Raw genomic sequence first — 18,871 nt, forward strand, 5'->3', positions numbered from 1 at the left:
CTATGTTCATTACAGCCTACCAGTCTAATTTTCTATAGTACACAACTGGATGTTTAACTCCATCAATACACATATATAGTTATATATAAATATACTGTATAATCTGGTCCATATAGTCTATAGATGTAGTCAGGTACATAGACAATTTGTAATCTGATGCTCTTGCAGCCTCAAACTGCTTCAGGTCCCCATGCATTTTCACATGGGTTTTCTCCTCCTCTGTAAGCCTCTACACTATTTTGTAACTTGTCATATTCATCCATCAAAATTCAGATCAATGACACCTCTTCCAGAAAGCTTTATCAGCTCTCTCCCTCTCCACTGAGTCACTCATTGCCTTCATGGGCTACCTTGTACATATTTCTTACAATTTATTTAGTCACATGTCCATCTCCTCTACCACAAATGCTCCTTGAAGACAGACACTGGGTCTTATTCATTTGTGTATCTCCAGTACCTTGAATGGTGCCTCAATCATGGTAAATGCTCAATAGCTGCTGAAAGAATGGCTGGCTAATGGTGTGAGATTGTCAGCTCATCATGGACAGGGGTGATTTATTATACCCACTTCTGTTGTACCTCTTAACATAATACTAGACATTATGTTAGGCCCTCAATATTTGCCTAATCACTATGTCTCAAACATTCTGCTTCGGGGGCCTGCTAAACCCCAGCTCTCTTCAGTATCTCAGCAACTGTGTAATGAAAAAAAAATGTGAAGCACAGTATGAAATGATGCTCTTCACTTCCGCACACCTGTATAATCTCTCTCTTGTAACATAACAATCACTGAACTATTTGGTAATCTAAGATTCAGTGCTAGTTAAAGAAAGATTCTTAACCTAGGAGTATTAATGATCTTAAAATAAGCCTGCCCCTGAGTTCATGTAAGTTTGTGTGTCTGTGCGATTTGTTGATAATGTGTACATTTGTTTAGGAATTCATAGTTTCCATCAGATTCTCAAAGGGTCTCATGACTTAACACAGATTAAAAACCACTTGCTTTGAAATTGTATAAGGCGTAAGGAAGAATGTCTCCAGATATCGTCAAATGGCCAACTAGAAGCTAATATAAGAAGACAAAACTTCCCAAACGATATATTTTTCCTTCACTGTCATATAGTAGAATCCTTTGAGTCTGAAAGGGAGACTTGGGAAATACAACTAATTTTCTTGTTTGTGACCATGGTGGCCATGACAACGTGCCTTGCCAACCCCTAACACCAGAGATCTTAATTGACAACATGCCGCCTTGCTCTGAAACCCATCACCACATTTGCACCAAGGCCTTGCTTCCCATTGGCTGCCCCAAGCCAGTGACAGAGCAAGGCCGGCAGGCTAAGGTAGGCCTGTTTTGGAGATCACAGACTCCTTCCACGGCCAACTTTGGACTCCTAATGACCTTGCTGAGTTTCCCTTTGACTGCTTAGTGGTCTATGGTACTCCCACCACTGTCCTTCCTTCTCTCCTTCACTCAGCGTCCGGCTTGTATTGAGTTCTGATGGCTCTCCCAGCCTTCTCTGTATCCCTCCCCATTTTTTCTCATAGGCAATTCCCCTAATAAAATCCTTATATATTTAATCCCCTCTTGGGCATCTTCTTCTCAAGGAACCAACATAATAACGTTGCCTAAGCTGCAACTCTGGCCGTTACCATGTTGGTCCTGCTGCCTTTGTGCTGTGTTTTACATAGGAAGCAAGAACTCTTAAACAGCATCCTTCTGTAATACACCCAGGCATTAGAGCAGCCTAACAAATCACAACTAGAAAGAAAACAAGTGTTATCACTCTTGACACAGTGAAGGCGATACTAACCTTTGTCAGACACCTCTACTGTCAAATTGTACTGCGGAGTGTCTCGCTTCCGCAAAGACTGCACGGCTAACTGGAACGTTCCTGAGTAGCTTTGGACCAGGAAGAGTCCATCTCTAGGAACTTTGGGGGTTTGATCCACAATTCTGTATTCTAAAACACTGTTGACAGTGTTTTCTTCATCCATGTCATGAGCAATAAGTGTTCCAATACTGCTCCCTGTAGAGAAGAAAAGAAGGAAACCCATCCATTATAGGCTCTTTTTACTCTATTAAAAAATGATTTCACTGAAGAATCAGGTTCCTAGAAAGCACTGGAAGTAACTTTGAGTAGCAGACTAAAGTTCTTAGATCGATGTTGGTTCTTCTAACCCTTTCAGTAGTGCAGTGTGTGGAGAAGTGTCTTAGTCTGCTAGGGGCACCATAACAAAGTACCACAAACTGGATGGCTTTAACAACAGAAACTTATTTTCTCACAGTTTCTGGATACTTGAGGTCTGAGATCAAGGTGTCAGCAGGGCTGATGTCTTCTGAGACCTTTCTCCTTGGCTTGTAGATAGCTGTCTGGTGCATGTTTTCAGATGGTCTTCCCCAGTACTTGTATCTATCCAGATTTTTTCGTCTTAGAAGGACACCAGTCATATTGGCTTAAGACCCATACTAATGACATCATTTTAACTTAATTACCTCTTTAAAGATCCAATCTCTAAATAATAGTCACACTTTGAGGTGCTGGAGGTTAGGACTTCATCATATAAATTTTGGGAGGACATAATCCAGGATCTTGAGATGAAATCATCTTGGATTTGCTTTTTTTTTTTTTTTAATTTACTTTTGGCTATGTTGGGTCTTCTTGCTGTGCACGGGCTTTCTCTAGTTGTGGCAAGAGGGGGCTACTCTTCGTTGCAGTGTGTGGGCTTCTCATTGCGGTGGCTTCTCTTGTTGCAGAGCACAGGTTCTAGGCACACGGGTTTCAATAGTTATGGCACACAGGCTCAGTAGTTGTGGTTCGCGGGCTCTAGAGCGCAAGCTCAGTAGTTGTGGCACGCGGCTTAATTGCTCCGCAGCATGTGGGATCTCCCCGGATCAGGGATCGAACCTGTGTCCCCTGCATTTGCAGGCGGATTCTTAACCATTGCACCACCAGGGAAGTCCCTTATCCTGCATTTGGAGTGGGCCTTAAATCCAGTGATGGGCGTTCTTATAAGAGGAAGAGAAGACACAGAGATGCCCACGGAGGAGGAGGAGGCAATGCGAAGAGAGTGCAGAGACTGCAGTGATGCTGCCACAAGCAGCCAAGGAGCCACAAGAAGCCAGAAGAGGCAAGCAAGACTTCTCCCCTAGCTGGCACCTTGATTTCAGACTTCTAGTCTCCAGAACTCTTAGCAAATAAATTTCTGTTGTTTTAAGTCACCAAGTCTGTGGTAATTTGTTACGGCCACCCTCAGATACTAATACACAAGGCAAATGGTAAAACTTAACAAGGACAAGCCAACCGTGGTTACTTCTAAGTAACTTTCTGGAAAAATGGCAGAGACTGACTCCACCCCAAAGATAAAGACAGGCACGGGACAGAGAGCAGGCAGACACTGTCTCTGTCTTGCTGCAGTTTATAGTCCTAAGTTTTATTTCTATTGACGTCTCAGCCCAGGGAGTTCCAGAAGTCTGGCTCTGACTCAGTGCTCCACCCAGGTCTGGGTGAGTTCTGGTTGGTGCTGGGTCATCTTGCTCCGTGAAATGGGAATTGTGGGTTTCTCTACACACAGCCAGAATCCCATGTGAGGGCTAAAACTTGAATATGTATTCCCCACTTGTGGAGGTCGGTTTCATCCCCTCCCCCATGTTACTTTGCATCTACTGATTTACTGGGAGATTTGGAGGGTTTGTGAGGGGAGGAATGGAAGTACCTATGTTATGTCTATAATGGAGCCGGCACGAGCAGATGTGTCTCATGGGCTGGGGAGGAGGGGCAACGTGGGTAGCAGAAGAGAACACGTATCTAGTGTTGCAGCTGCTGCCATTTCTGCTTTCACAAACAACCGAGTCACCTTTGGAATATGCATCTGCCCTTGTAAGGAAAGCATCTGTGTGTTGGAGTGAAAGAGTGTCTTGCAAACTTCTGTGATGGTTTGGTGTCTGAGCAGCCCTGCTCTGGACCTTTCCCGCAGCAAGTGAGCATAACACAGAGGACACTGTCCTTCTCTCACCACGGAGGAAACCTCCAGCTGTCAGAAGCACCGTGAAGACTATTGACGTCAGTGACAGGGAAATTCCAGTAGGAGACGCCACTCAGTGGGAGCAGAGAACTTATGAATGAGCCAGGAGTCAAAGAAGTGCCATGTCCCTGAGTGGGAAAGGCCAGGAACAAGTGGCAGCCCAAGTTGATTCAGAGGTACATACAGCAACTCTTGGGGCACTCAGAAATACTTTAGGGAGGTGGGGCTTTTACGAGAGGATAAAGTTCCCGTATGAACACAAAGGTCTTGGTAGCAGGTGGGATTTCAGAATTAATGTTGTTACTGCTGAGACTTGGGGACATAAGTCCCACAAGATTCTGGCCAATATAAGACACCAAACAAGAGAATATAAATATACTAAGGAATAATTGAGTATTTTATTGAGCTAGACGGTAAGCCCCCAAAAGGCAGGGACATTTTTTGTACCCCTTTGGGCTACATATAGAAAATAGACTCAATCTGTGTTGATTTATAAGAATTCCTGGTCCATTAAGTCCACAATTCAAGACTTTGTGAAATATTGTTACAAAATAAATTCTCACTTTTGGAGATGCAAAGAGCATGCTGCACCTCTGAACAATTTGTTTTACCAACAATGACATCCTTAGCAGCTTCAGAAAACTAGTACTGTCCTCCTCCCAAATAAGGCAGGCAGCCTCTACGGTGGCTCCCAGCAATCCCCCCAACCCTGATATTGATGCCTTGGTGTAACCTCCTCCTTCTGAGTGTGAACTGGGCCTAGTGACTCATTTATAATGAATTTGGCAAAAGTTATGGGATGTTACTTCCGAGATTAGTTATAAGAAGACTGACTTCCATCTTACTTGCCATTTTTTGAGCTCTCTCTCTTTCTCTTTCTCTCTCTCTCTGAATCAAAGGCACTCACCTCACATCCAGATTCTGAATCAAAGGCATGCACCCCATATCCAGATTCCTGACTCACAGAAACTGTGAGATAATAAATGTTTGCTGTTTTAAGCTGCTAAATTTTGGGACAATTTGTTATGCAACATAGATGACTAATACACTAAATGTTAGGCCCTGTGCAAAGAGACTTGAGGTATCATCTACAAAGGTCTTCAAAGGTCTTCTGCCTTCATTCAGCATCACAGACCATCCCATGTTTTCAAAAAGGGTGATGCCATAAGTGTTTCTTGGCTATTGTCACACATTTCATTGTTACTCCACTGTCACTTTAGAAGATTCTTCCTTATAATTAACTGAAATCCTTCAAACTGTCATTTAATACTTCCTGTTGTAAGAATAACTGGAATAAATGAAAAAGAGAAGACCTAAGCAGAACACACTGACAATAGGTAGCCTACATGTGACTCTTGACCGCAAGAAGGAAAAAAAGTGAGCATTGAGCAAGCAAGCCATGTGACCAGCGTCCACCAAGCCACCAAGACAGCACCCACTGTGTGAAAAGTGTGTGGCAAGAAGAGTAAAGAGATCAAAAGAAAATGATGAGAATGCCCATGAGGCAGGTGAGGATCTGCCTACAAGGGCAGCCAAGCCCTGGGAATGGTAGTCATGGGAGCCTGCTAACCCTGTAAACCCTGAAACTTACAAGAAACAGACAAAAACGTTTCAAGCAATGCCAGCCTGCTCAGCCAATGGGCTCAACACCAAGGGGTAATAGACAATAGGTGTCCCAAATCCAGCAAAGTCATAAAACTCCCAGAAATCACAGTTCTCTAATAGTAGTTGTCCCTGTACAAAACTAAAGCTATCCTGGCACAGTACAAGGAAACAAAACAGGTCAAGAACAAAAGGACAAAAACAGACAGGATTTGAACTTCATCTTCCAGCCTCATGCGCTATTATCAGCTTCCTAGAGAGGGACAATCAAGGGTCAATTGCAGGATATCTGACATTGAGTGTGAATGTTTGTTTAAATTATTTAGCAAATTTGATGGGATTTTACCTGTCACTGAGTTTGTTGAAGGCAAATAAGAATCTATGGAAAAACCTTGCAGGGGCTTCCCTGGTGGTGCAGTGGTTAAGAATCCGCCTGCCAATGCGGGAGACGCAGGTTCGGGCCCTGGTCCTGGAGGATCCCACGTGCCGCGGAGCTACTGAGCCCGTGTGCCACGACTGCTGAGCCCGCATGCCACAACTACTGAAGCCCGTGAGCCTGGAGCCCGTGCTCCGCAACAAGAGAAGCCACCACAATAGGCATGCGCACCGCAACGAAGAGTGGCCCATGCTCTCCACAGCTGGAGAGGGCCCGCGCACACCAACGGAGACCCAACGCAGCCAAAAATAAATAAAATAGATGAATTATAAAAAAAAAAAAAAAAAAAAAATCCGCCTGCCAATGCAGGGGACACGGGTTCGAGCCCTGGTCTGGGAAGATCCCACATGCTGTGGAGCAACTAAGCCCGTGTGCCAGAACTACTGAGCCTGCGCTCTTGAGCCAGTGAGCCACAACTACTGAAACCCGTGTGCCACAACTACTGAAGCCTGCGTGCCTAGAGCCTGTGATCCACAACAAGAGAAGCCACTGCAATGAAAAGCCCTCGCACAGCAACGAAGACTAGCCCCCACTCACTGTAACTAGAGAAAGCCGGTGCACAGCAACGGAAGATCCAATGCAGCCAATAAGTAAGTAAGTAAGTAAGTAAGTAAATAAATAAATAAATAAATAAATAAATAAATAAATAAATAAATAAAATCTAAAAAAAAAAAAAACCTTGCAAAGAGATAACCTTATACATGTATACAGGATACTGGTGTAAATGGTTACGGTGCTAGTGGTAGTGGTAAGGGTGGTAGTAGTAGTAGTAATAGTAGTGGCAGTAACAGTGCTAGGAGTAGGGGTAGTAGTTATAAAATCTCCAATTTTAAAACACTTCCCAGATATTGCTTGAAATTAAATACTGTACCTATGTGAGTCCCAAAGTCTATTCTACCTCTATGCTGTGCTGGGCATGGACCACTGATCCCCAAACAGGTTTACCTGTCCACCTTTTACCTGAGAAAGAGGAGAAAGGCATTACAGAGTTAACATAGGGAGAACAGATACACGGTTTCTTACCTATTTGTTCATTCTCCTGGACCTCAAGTACAGTCACTGCAGATGGACATGTAGGTGGATTATCATTAATGTCTTTAACTTTCACTTGAATTTGCAGTGGAAAGGCGAGTGGTTTTCCATGCTCATCCTTTGCAACCGCATAAAAAACATACTACAACGAGATCAGAGTTAAGACATGAATCCTTCATCATCTCCTTTAAAAGGCAGAGAAAACAACTATTTCAATGCTATTTCATTTATCCCCTTATCATCAATTCGCTTAGAATTGGGAAATGAGAAAATATAAAATGGGTTGAATTTGTCGGGGTATTATCAAGTCTCCGAGAGCAATAATGCACTGAGGTTCAGAACACAGTTTGGGGGATATTGGTGGGGGGCAGGGTGTTAAGTAAAATTGTTTCTGCTCTCAGATATCCATGGGCCCAGGATCTCATCACCTGTGAAACTCCTCCTAATTTTACTCACTGCGTCCTTTTCTTCTCGGTCCAAGGGCTGAGTCACATAGATATCTCCTTCCTGGTCGATTGAAAATGGGAATTTTGATGGCTTCTCCTTGTCCACTAATGAATATAGTGCACCTGGATCGTTCCACTGCACCTACAGGGCCCAAAGTGAATTGTTAGGAAAGATACATCCACACAGAGAGAACTGGAAAGGAAATAAACAATTTTCTGGTTCTCGATTTGAAATTTCTGACAACCTTGTTTAGATGTCTGTGGTTTCTTATAACTACTAAATTACATTTTTCATTTTCAGCTTAAAATAATCCCTCCCTTTTTTTCTCCTTTTTACTAAGTTATATTGCTCCAAATAAGCACATAGGGGTATTTTTCTTTTCTAAAGCAATTCTTTGTGAACCCTCTAAAGAGTTCGTGGGTTGTTCTTTTGGAAGTCCGAATGTGAAGACTTCATGTCATGAAACACCAATTTAAGAAACAAAATGTACTTAGTAGCGGCATTATCTGAGCACTAAGCCATGATGGCCAACAAGCTCCCAGAACTCACCAGTGAAGATGATGAGACACTTTCAGTTCTTCACCATGCTATTATTTAAGCAAGACAAACGACACATAAGTAAAGAACATTCCTCCCTTAAATCTTTAGTCTTAAAGACTTCAGGGATAAGAATATTTGCCAACAGACTTCCCTGGTGGTGCAGTGGTTAAGAATCCACCTGCCAATGCAGGCGACACGGGTTTGATCCCTGGTGAGGGAAGATCCCACATGCTGCGGAGCAACTAAGCCCATGCACCACAACTACTAAGCCTGCGCTCTAGAGCCCGCGAGCCACAACTACTGAAGCCCACGTGCCTAGAGCCCATGATCCACAACAAGAGAAGCCACCACAATGTGAAACCTGCGCACCGCAACGAAGAGCAGCCCCCACTCACCACAACTAGAGAAAAGCCTGCGTGCAGCAACGAAGACCCAATGCAGCCAAAAAGAAATACATTAACTAATTAATTACTTTTTTAAAACAAAGAATATTTGCCAACTCCTAGAGTTGTTTTGTGAACAACTTGGCAAAAACAATCAATAAAGTGGTTCTGGGAAAATTGGACAACTACATGTAAAAGAATTAAATTAGAACACTTCCTAACACCATACACAAAAATAAACTCAAAATGGATTAAAGACCTAAATGTAAGGCCAGACAGTATCAAACTCTTAGAGGAAAACATAGGCAGAATACTCTATGACATAAATCACAGCAAGATCCTTTTTGACCCACCTCCTAGAGAAATGGAAATAAAAACAAAAATAAACAAATGGGAAAGGAAACCATAAACAAGACGAAAAGACAACCCTCAGAATGGGAGAAAATATTGCAAACCAAGCAACTGACAAAGGATTAATCTCCAAAATATACAAGCAGCTCATGCAGCTCAATATCACAAAAATAAACAACCCAATCCGAAAATGGGCAGAGGACCCAAATAGACACTTCTCCAAAGAAGATATACAGATTGCCAACAAACACATGAAAGGATGCTCAACATCACTAATCATTAGAGAAATGCAAATCAAAACCACAATGAGGTATCACGTCACAACGGTCAGAATGGCCATCATCAAAAAATCTAGAAACAATAAATGCTGGAAAGGGTGTGGTGAAAAGGGAACCCTCCTGCATTGTTGGTGGGAATGTAAATTGATACAGCCACTATGGAGAACAGTATGGAGGTTCCTTAAAACACTAAAAATAGAACTACCATATGACCCAGCAATCCCACTACTGGGCATATACCCTGAGAAAATCATAATTTTAAAAGAGACATGTACCACAATATTCATTGCAGTACTATTTACAATAGCCAGGACATGGAAGCAACCTAAGTGTCCATTGATAGATGAATGGATAAAGAAGATGTGACATATATATACAATGGAATATTACTCAGCCATAAAAAGAAACAAAATTGAGTTATTTGTAGTGAGGTGGATGGACCTAGAGACTGTCATACAGAGTGAAGTAAGTCAGAAAGAGAAAAACAAATCCCATATGCTAACACATGTATATGGAATCTAAGAAAAAAATGGTTCTGATGTACCTAGGGGCAGGACAGGAATAAAGACGCAGACATAGAGAATGGACTTGAGGACATGGGGAGGGGGAAGGGTAAGCTGGGACGAAGTGAGAGAGTAGCATGGACATATATACACTACCAAATGTAAAATAGATAGCTGGTGGGAAGCAGCTGCATAGCACAGGGAGATCAGCTCGGTGCTCTGTGACCACATAGAAGGGTGGGATAGGGAGGGTGGGAGGGAGGTGTAAGAGGGAGGGGATATGGGGATATAAGTGAATATAGCTGATTCACTTTGTTATACAGCAGAAACTAACACAACATTGTAAAGCAATTATACTCCAATAAAGATGTTTGAAAAAAAAAATCAATAAACTCAATAGTAAGACCTGTCTACTTGCTACAGACAGAGCCTGGCCTATCTGATAGTCTACTACTAATAACAACAAGTATTGAGGGTTTTACCCCATTCCAGACATAATTCTAAACACTTTTATATGTTATCTCATTAAATCCTCAAACAGCCCCGTGAGGTAGAGACTATTGTTATCCCCACCTTATAAATGGGGAAACTAGGGCACAAAAATTTAAGTGACTTTCCTATAGTCTTACAGCCATTTGAAATTTCCACACTAAACTATTCTCTCAAACGAGGCTGGGAAGGGTATCCCTTTCTAGTTATTTAAGCACACCCTCTGTCCAAGCCAAAGACCATGTTCTTAGTTGTAAGCGAGCTCCTTTTATGCCCTAAAAATTCAGCCTAAGTTCTTCTCTCTTGAGCTGTCCCCCTCCACTCTTCTTCAGTTTCAAGACACACAAAGTACCTTCCCCAGGCCTAGGTATTGGGTGTGGCTCTTTAGATTTTCTTTTCTTTGACAGCCCTAAGAGAAAACAAGTGTATGTGTTCTTTTTAGCATTTACAAATCCTTATGAAGGTAACCTAAACAATAAACAGGAAGACTTTAGTAAAGGAACCCAATCTGAAATTCTCATGATAAAGAGTCCTGACATACTTTCTTAGCTGGTAAAGCAGAATATTTCTTGCTTTCATTCTTTTTTTTTTTTCCTCTGAAGGTGAAATTCATTAATTCAACGCTTAATAAATAAAAATCCTTTTAAGTTAGACAATAGATATGGTGGGATAGGCGATTCCAGTACCCCTTAACAACAACAGTGTCATCTAAAAAAAATTAGGGCTACTACAGACTACAACTCCTTCATAACATTAATAACTTTTATTCACTTCCACAGATACTAATTAATATCCACAACAACCCAAAGATCTGTTATTATGCCCATTTTATTGGTGAGAAGTTGGGGCTCATAACAGTTTATCTGTTTCCAAATCCAGTGCTCTCCCATTAACTCACAGCTTTTGTGTCAAGAAACTTCCTGATCTTCCAGAAAAGATCAGATCTGGGTGAACACCAGAGTGGATTTCCAGGAGCTAAAGAAAGAGGAGGGGGCTCAGGATGAACACCAGCCATAGAGGTGGGAGCAGGGGAGGGTTTGAATGGAGGGGAGAGGTACCCACAGGAGATGGAGTTGGCAGGGGTGGGCTCCAAGGGTAAAGGTTGTCTACTCAGCTTCTACACTTGACCAGTCTTATCTCTGTTCCTCAGCCTGTGATGGGTTGAGTCTTTCGCATAGAGATTTTTCCCAAAGGAATAAAAAACAGCTTTTCAAAAATAATTTGCAGCCCCAAATTTGAATCATGTACATGTACCATATACAACCCACTCTAGGGCAGCCATATCCTACACTATTGACAGGGAACAACAGTATTATCTACTTGGAAGTTGAAGGTGAGTGAAGTTCTCTTTTAAAACATATATATATATATATATATATATATATATATATATATATATATACATATATATATGTGTATATATATATATATATACATATATATATATGTGTGTGTGTATATATATATATATATATATATATATACACATATATATATCTGAATCCAAGTTGTAAAGTCCAGAGTTTACCCATGATGGCAAACTCCAGAGACTTGGGGCCAGAGACCTTGTCTATTTAGTTTGCTTCATAATGATGCTATGCAAAAATGTCAGTGAAGACCATGAGGGTGGGCCCCTACAATGTGAGTGCTGATTGACTGGGTAGGCTCTAGGCATTCCTTGGGCACTACCTGAGTGATTTTAATGGGGTAAGGATTAGTTGAGTTTTCTTCAATCTCCACTGGTTCTGGTGCTTTCCAAATATTCTCCTTCACCATAATATCCACAGATGTGCTGTCACTAAAGGAATGATCATTCTGGCCTCCCATGTCCTCCACTGAGACCACCAGCTTGTAGGAAGGATTCTTCAAAGGATCCAGTTCCTGGGATCCTATGGGAAGTAGGAGAGAAAAGAAAAGGAAATGTCTCTGAAGGTGATACAGATCTAGGTCCTTTTTACTGACTCATAGAGTCATATGAGGGCATCACTTAACTTACCTTCTCGAGTAAGTGAAATTGCCCCCGTTTTGTTGTTGATCTGAAAGTACATGACATTGTTGACCTTGGGAAGCTGCATGATAATTTGATAAATAAGCTGGCCGTTGGGTGTGGCTGGATCATCCAAGTCTGTAGCATTGACATACATAAAGGGCTTCCCTGTTTAACAAAATGTACCCAGAAAAAAAAGATATTAATTGAAACCCAAACCAACCATAGACACATTTGCCTTCTAAGAGGCAGAAATAGAATGGAGGAAGGTGCCATAATTCATATCAGTGGTGGAATAATTCTTTATTCTGCCCCTTTCCTCTAGGATGAGGTTTCTTAAAGTATGGTCCAGGGACCTCTAGAGGTCTTTGAGACTGTTTTTAGGGTCATACATGTGTAAAAGACCCATTCAAATCAAAACATAATTTGATGGATTTTAGCATAAAGGAATATCCCCAAAAAGGCATTAATATGGTTTCAGATTATACATTGCAACTAGCATTTAAGAAACCACCACTTGTTGAGTTTTGGTCTAGTATCAAAGAATATCCACAATTATGTGAAGCGTTATTACACTATTAACACTGTGTAAGGAGAGTTTTTCTTTAAATATTTCAACCAAAACAGCATACGGCAACAAAATGAATGCAGAAACAGAAATGAGAATCCAACTGTTCTCAATTAATCCAGACATTAAAGAGATGTGCAAAGATTAAAACAATGCCATTCTTCTTAACATTCCTTTTGTCTTTGAAAATAGTTATTTTTATTAAAATATGCTTATTACTTTAAATCAATTACTAAATAAATATTTTTAAATTTATCAGTTTTAATTTCAAATACGATAAATATTGATAGATATAGCCAGTGATGTATTGGAGTCAACTCGTGAGACCTAGTTGAATTTTCAGAAATTTTGTGAGCCAATTATTAACACCAGTGGTAGCTTAAAATAGGTTATGGTGAGAGTACTTATACCACAGAAATTGACAAATTCTACAAATCAGGGTTTTTTCTCCCCAGAGAGACAGCTATTAAAATTTACCAGCACACCACTGGATATAACCAAAAGTTTCTTGGAGTCTACAATAGTTTTTATGAGAATACAAGGGCCCTGAGACCAAAAAGTTTGAGAATCACTGAATTAGAAAACCCTATTGGTAAAGAATAAGACCTGGAAGATTATTACTTGGCAGAGTTTAGTGGTGAGCCTTTGGTATGCAACCTCAGGGACAGAGACACGTGAAATTGCTCCACATAATAAAGTGGAAGGAATATTCTTCCTGAGTTATTGGAAGTGGGCATTGAAGAGTGAGAGCGATTAAGTGACACAGAGGGAAGCTTGACAGTGAGTTGATGGAAATGGCCAAAAGTCTTTCTGAGAACTCACTCTAATATTCATGTTTATTTTGTGCACTGTTATGACATGATGCTCCTTCATTCCTCTAAACCTTCAGTAAAGCCTGCCACACACACCTATGCTTTGATGAGGGGCTTTTGTAGAAATGAATAAAAGAGTGAAGGGATGAGCCATAGCTAGGAGCTGAAGACAGAGAAGAATAAGAACTGGAAGCCAGCAGTGACCATGAGAGTGTGGATTTCTGGGAGGATGTGGGAGAGTAAGCTTACCTTTCCAGAGTGTTCTAGAGTGTTCTAAAGCTGTAAGGTGTTCTAAATTCTCACCTTAAAATGGTGATTCTTAACTAGGGGTGATTTTGCCCCCCAGGGGACATTTGGCGATGTCTGAAGACGTCTTTGCTGTCACAATTTAGAAGGGGAGTGTTGCTCCTGGCATCTGGTGCATTGATAGATGTCAGGGATGCTGCCTAACATCCTATAATGCACAGAACAGCCCCTAACAAAAAAAGAATTATCAGGCCCAAGATGTCAATAGTGCCAAAGTGGAGAAGTTGTGTCCTAGAGCAATGGGGATAATAAAACAACTCCCAGAGGATTGCTGTGAAGTTTATATAAGATAAATAAAATTTAAATAAGATGGTAAGTACTTAATGAATGATAGTTACACATGTTAGCCACACAAATCTGCCCCTCTGCCTGTTACACTTCCATCTTTCCACAGATATCTCCAGGCTCCTGCCTATTACCTGGGCGAGAATTCTGCCTTACTGAGCCTTCATACTTTGGCTGGAGAAACACAGGTCGATTATCGTTGATGTCCTTCACTTCTATGGTGATGGGGACTGGGCCCTCCACTGTATTGCCATGAGCATCCAGGGCTGAGACCTGATGTTGACAGGAAAAGGAAACCTCCTTGGTGAGTCTGGACCTCATAACACACAGTCAAAAGTCACTTGAAGGAAATTAGAGCCCAAATAACCAATAACCTGGTCACTACAGGGGAGAAAGACACCCATAAGAGCCCAAATTGGGAGCTGCTAAAATAGAGGCCCTATCAGTTAAACCGATCTAATCATGACTGTGTTTTTCCAGCAGTGGGGTTGGCTGGACACTGGACATGCTTTTTTTCTAAATAGCTGGAATCAGTAAAATAAGAACACTTTGACCCTTGAGGGTTTGAAAATATGTCCTGTTACAGAGGCATTTTAGCGGTGATCTGCAGAGCCAGTAGTAAAACTTAAACAGAAAGATTTTGGCTTGCTCTTTCCCCACGATTAGCTCTCTATCATTCAGATAGAGATACAAACCATGAAAACTAAGGGGGAAAGAGAGAGAGAAGGGTCTCTCTAGGCAGCCTCTGACTTTGGTCATTGATTACTTCTGCTTCTTGCAAGGCCCAAAGGAGCTCCATCTAGTACCAGTGCTGCCTTCTTTGTGGGTCCAGAGCCCACCCAACAGCCATAGGCAGACACCAGTGAAATATCAGAGAAGTACTGGCTAGTTTTGAAACAGGTGCCATCATTTTGATCCAGGTGCCATCCAGGTTTCCACTCATTTTGATGAGTAATGCCATCTAAGGGCCTTAGCAATATAAATTGGGCTACTCTGGTCAAAAAGCCTAAAAAAGAGGATACCTTTGCCACATGCCTCTCTAGTTGTTAAAAAATAAAATAAAATTAAAAAAAGACAAATGAGATTTGCAAAGCATGTCATTAGTGTCAGGAGAGCTGAAACAGGATTCTGTGCTAGGGAAGAAGGTGCCAGTGATACTTCCAGGACAAAGAGTGCTCAGAGAGATTAGAGTTAGTGTTCTTTGTCTGGTCTCAGTTCACCTGGAGTTTGTGAACAGCTCTTGTTTCCCTGTCCAGGGCTTTGTTGTGATACAGAAGTCCATCTGGTTGTATCTGAAATATGTCATCTGTCTCCCCAGTTAGTTTGAAAGTCACAGCAAGAGGACTGGCCTTAAACTGGGAAAAAGCAAACATTAGATTAGGTTGTAAGGAAAAACAATGTTGTAGAATTTGTAGTAAGTCACCAATTTCAGGTAACGTTTTCATTTTACAATCACTAAAATAAGAAATTCTAAGCTTTTAAAGTGATACATTCTAAAAGTCTGCTTGAATGTTAGCTATGTACATTCAAAATACATTTTCCTCAAGAAACAATGTGTGACATAATTCAGTACATTGACGAAAGCCAATGGATGCTTTAAATTGTAGCTAAAGTTAGATGAGATTTTTCCAGGAATATCGGAAAGCTATAATACTACTAGCTTTTAAGTAACATTAAAAAGGGTAGCTTCATTGCTAGGATAAAAAAGATGTCATTTAGTACTTCTAAAAATTGTAACAAAGATTAAAAGACATTTTAATATTAAGGAAAACAACTTAAAATTGGCTTTAATTGATAAAGTTCTATATGACAATCTCACTTAATTTTTCAGAAGTAAAGAAAATCCCAATGATTATTCATGGGATAGCTATAATACTTTTAAGACCACAAGAATAGAAAATTTACATAAAATAAAGCAGATGTAAAAGTTGTTCAACCTCATTAATAATTTTTAATATATTTTTATATATTTAAAAAATAAACACTAATAGTCAATGTTGTAAAGGATGTAAATAAACACACATATTATTGATGAAAATATAAATTAGCATAATCCTTTTGGAAATAACTTGAGGCATAAAATGTTTGTAACCTTTGATAGCAAATATTACTAAACAGAATTTATTGTAAGGAAATATTTTTTAAACAATAAACTGCATGCTTGTAGTATAGTAGCCTACAATACTGGTAAAGATGAAAACTCCTAAATGGTCAAAAAAAGAAAGGTATACAATTATATAACACATAGACAATGAATTTTAAGCATTAAAATGTTCATTCTATAAATTATGAATCAGCAAAAGAACACTGATATGGTGTAAAGTAACAAAAGGAGAACATGAGTAAATCTAGACTATGATTGTAACAGTACCAAGTGTATTCATGTCAGCTGGCAAGAAATGGAATTAAAAAAAAAAACAGCTGATGTGTTACCTGGGTAGAACTGTGGGTGAAGAGCTTTTTATGAGTGTTTGCTTGTTGATATTATGTTGTTTATATAATAAATGAAAGTGTTACTATTTTGCATTTTAACTAAAAAGCCTGGAAATCAATGGAAAGGTGGAGTAAGGATCCACAAAAACTCCCTCTCCATAAAAGTAATGAGAAACTGGCAAAAATTGTAAATATCAACTTTTTCAGAACCTTGGAAATAAACCAAATGCTTGCAAAATCCAAGGACTGTTTATTTAAGAAAATTACTATCAGTTAGAACCAAGCTTTGTAGTTGCTTTGACTTGCCCTAATAGCATCATCCTTTCTCAGGATATGCAGTGGCCTTGAAAACCAACAGCCTCACAACCACGGTACTATGTAGGGGGCAGAAGGAGTTTGGAGTTTGGAGTTTCCCAGAAGTCTTGTCCCCAAAGAACTGATACTATCTAACCTATCTGGAAGCTCCCTGGAAACACCTACTCATGCAGCTTTTCTTTATTTGACCCAACTCAGAGCTCACTCACTGCAAACAATTTTCCTCCTGGGGAATTTGTTGAAAATAATCATCAGCAGTTGCTTAACACTGCAGCTACCTGAGACAGTGATAACAGTTGATGCAAACAGGACTCTAACTAAAACATTTAAAAGGTAAAACTTGAGAATAAGATGTTCCTTGCAGGGGCTGGGGGAGCATCAAAAATCTCCAATAGCTTTCTGGGAGTCTAAAAGGCCACATTCATAAGTAGAGCTGTACACATGCCCAGGAAAAACCTTAGAAGGCCCTAATCTCTCACCTCTGACTGACCTTGAGGCTCTGTGCAAGCAGGAAGTAAAGGCTAAGGCAGAGTTGTAAACCATTTGCCACATCTTTGAAGATGTACCCAACAAGTACTCAGAGCCTATTGGCAAAGGTTGGAAGACTTATTGATTCTAGGCTTGTAAGGAAACCTTAATTCAATCATTAGCTGAACACTAAGCTAACCAAACAGACTTCAGTGGCTACATATGGCAAAGAATACAGACTTTACAGAATTAATTCAGGAAAGTCATTAAACAAATAAACAGCAACAACAACAAATCTTGGGAAGAAAATGGGATATGATTTCTGGCGTTGCCACATCATATTATTTATAAAGTCCAGTTTTCAACAAATGATTGTGAGACATGCAAATAAAAGAAAAGTAAGGCCCATATATAGGAAAAATAGCAGTCAACAGAAACTGTCCCCAAGGAAGTCTAGATGTTAGACTTACTAAATAGGATTTTAAATTAACTATTTTAAACAGGTTCAAAGACAAAAGGAAACTTTCTCTAAAGAACTAAAGTATTATAACAATGTCTTACCAAATAGACAATATACATAAAGACATGGAAATTATTTTTTTAAAAAACAAATAAGAATTCTAGAGTTGACAAGCATAATAACTGAAATGAAAAATTCATTAGAAAAGGCCCAACAGTAAGTCTCAGCTAGCAGGAGAAGAATTTGTGAATTTGATAATAGATCAAGTGAGGTTATCCATCCTGACAGAAAGAAAGAAGAAATATTAACAGAACCCTAGAGACAAATGGAACATCATCAAGCAAACATGCATAATGAGAGTCATAGAAGAAAAGGGAAGAGTGAAAGGGGCAGAAAGATTATTTGAAGAAAGACTAATCAAAAACTTCCCAAATTTGAGAAAAACATTAATCTATGCTTCCAAGAAGTTCACTGAACTCGAAATACAATAAACTCAAAGAGACTCAAACTTAGACTCATCATAATAAAACACAAAACAAACAAACAGGGACTTTTCTGGTGGTGCAGTGGTTAAGAACCCACCTGCTAATGCAGGGGACATGGGTTCAATCCTTGGTCCAGGAAGATCCCATGTGCCATGGAGCAACTAAGCCCATGTGCCACAACTACTGAGCCTGTGCTCTTGAGCCTGCGAGCCACAACTACTGAGCTGCATGACACAATTACTGAAGCCCGTGCACCTAGAGCCCATGCTCCACAACAAGAGAAGCCACTGCAATGAGAAGCCTGCACACTGCAACGAAGAGTAGCCCCCACTCACCGCAACTAGAGGAAGCCCTCGTGCAGCAACAGAGAACAAATGCAACCAAAAATAAATAAATAAAAATAAATAAATTTATTTAAAAAAAAACCAAAAAGAGAATTTGGCAGTGCAGAGACTCATCACATACAAAGGATCCTCAATAAACTGAACAGCTGATTTCTCATGGAGGCCAGAAGACAGTGAAATGACATATTCAAAGTGCTGAAAGAAAAAGACTGCCAACTAAGAATTGTATATGCAACAAAACTATCCTTCAAAATGAGGGTGAAATTAAACTATACTACTATTAGAACAAACAAACTTTAAGATAAAAATTATTACTAGAGA

The 18,871-nt window shown here is 40.2% G+C and overlaps 1 protein-coding gene across 7 annotated transcripts in view; it reads right to left on the reverse strand.

Annotated features, from left to right (window-relative positions):
- CDH17 (cadherin 17) overlaps window positions 1-18,871 on the reverse strand; it is a 76,798-nt gene that overhangs the window by 39,944 nt on the left and 17,983 nt on the right. For 4 of the 7 annotated variants that reach the window (XM_068525659.1, XM_068525658.1, XM_068525655.1 and 1 more), the window contains exons 3-9: window positions 15,266-15,400; window positions 14,180-14,318; window positions 12,084-12,242; window positions 11,777-11,976; window positions 7,553-7,684; window positions 7,088-7,238; window positions 1,815-2,030 (exon numbers count right to left, since the gene is read on the reverse strand). In XM_068525659.1, coding sequence (XP_068381760.1) covers window positions 1,815-2,030; window positions 7,088-7,238; window positions 7,553-7,684; window positions 11,777-11,976; window positions 12,084-12,242; window positions 14,180-14,318; window positions 15,266-15,400 — 1,132 coding nt within the window. Of the gene's footprint in view, window positions 1-1,814; window positions 2,031-7,087; window positions 7,239-7,552; window positions 7,685-11,776; window positions 11,977-12,083; window positions 12,243-14,179; window positions 14,319-15,265; window positions 15,401-18,871 lie in introns of those variants that run through there. The other 3 variants (XM_068525657.1, XM_068525656.1, XM_068525660.1) reach the window with 3 other exon arrangements.

Source organism: Eschrichtius robustus, chromosome 17 (assembly GCF_028021215.1).
Source record: "Eschrichtius robustus isolate mEscRob2 chromosome 17, mEscRob2.pri, whole genome shotgun sequence".
NCBI classification, from domain to species: Eukaryota; Metazoa; Chordata; class Mammalia; order Artiodactyla; family Eschrichtiidae; genus Eschrichtius; species Eschrichtius robustus.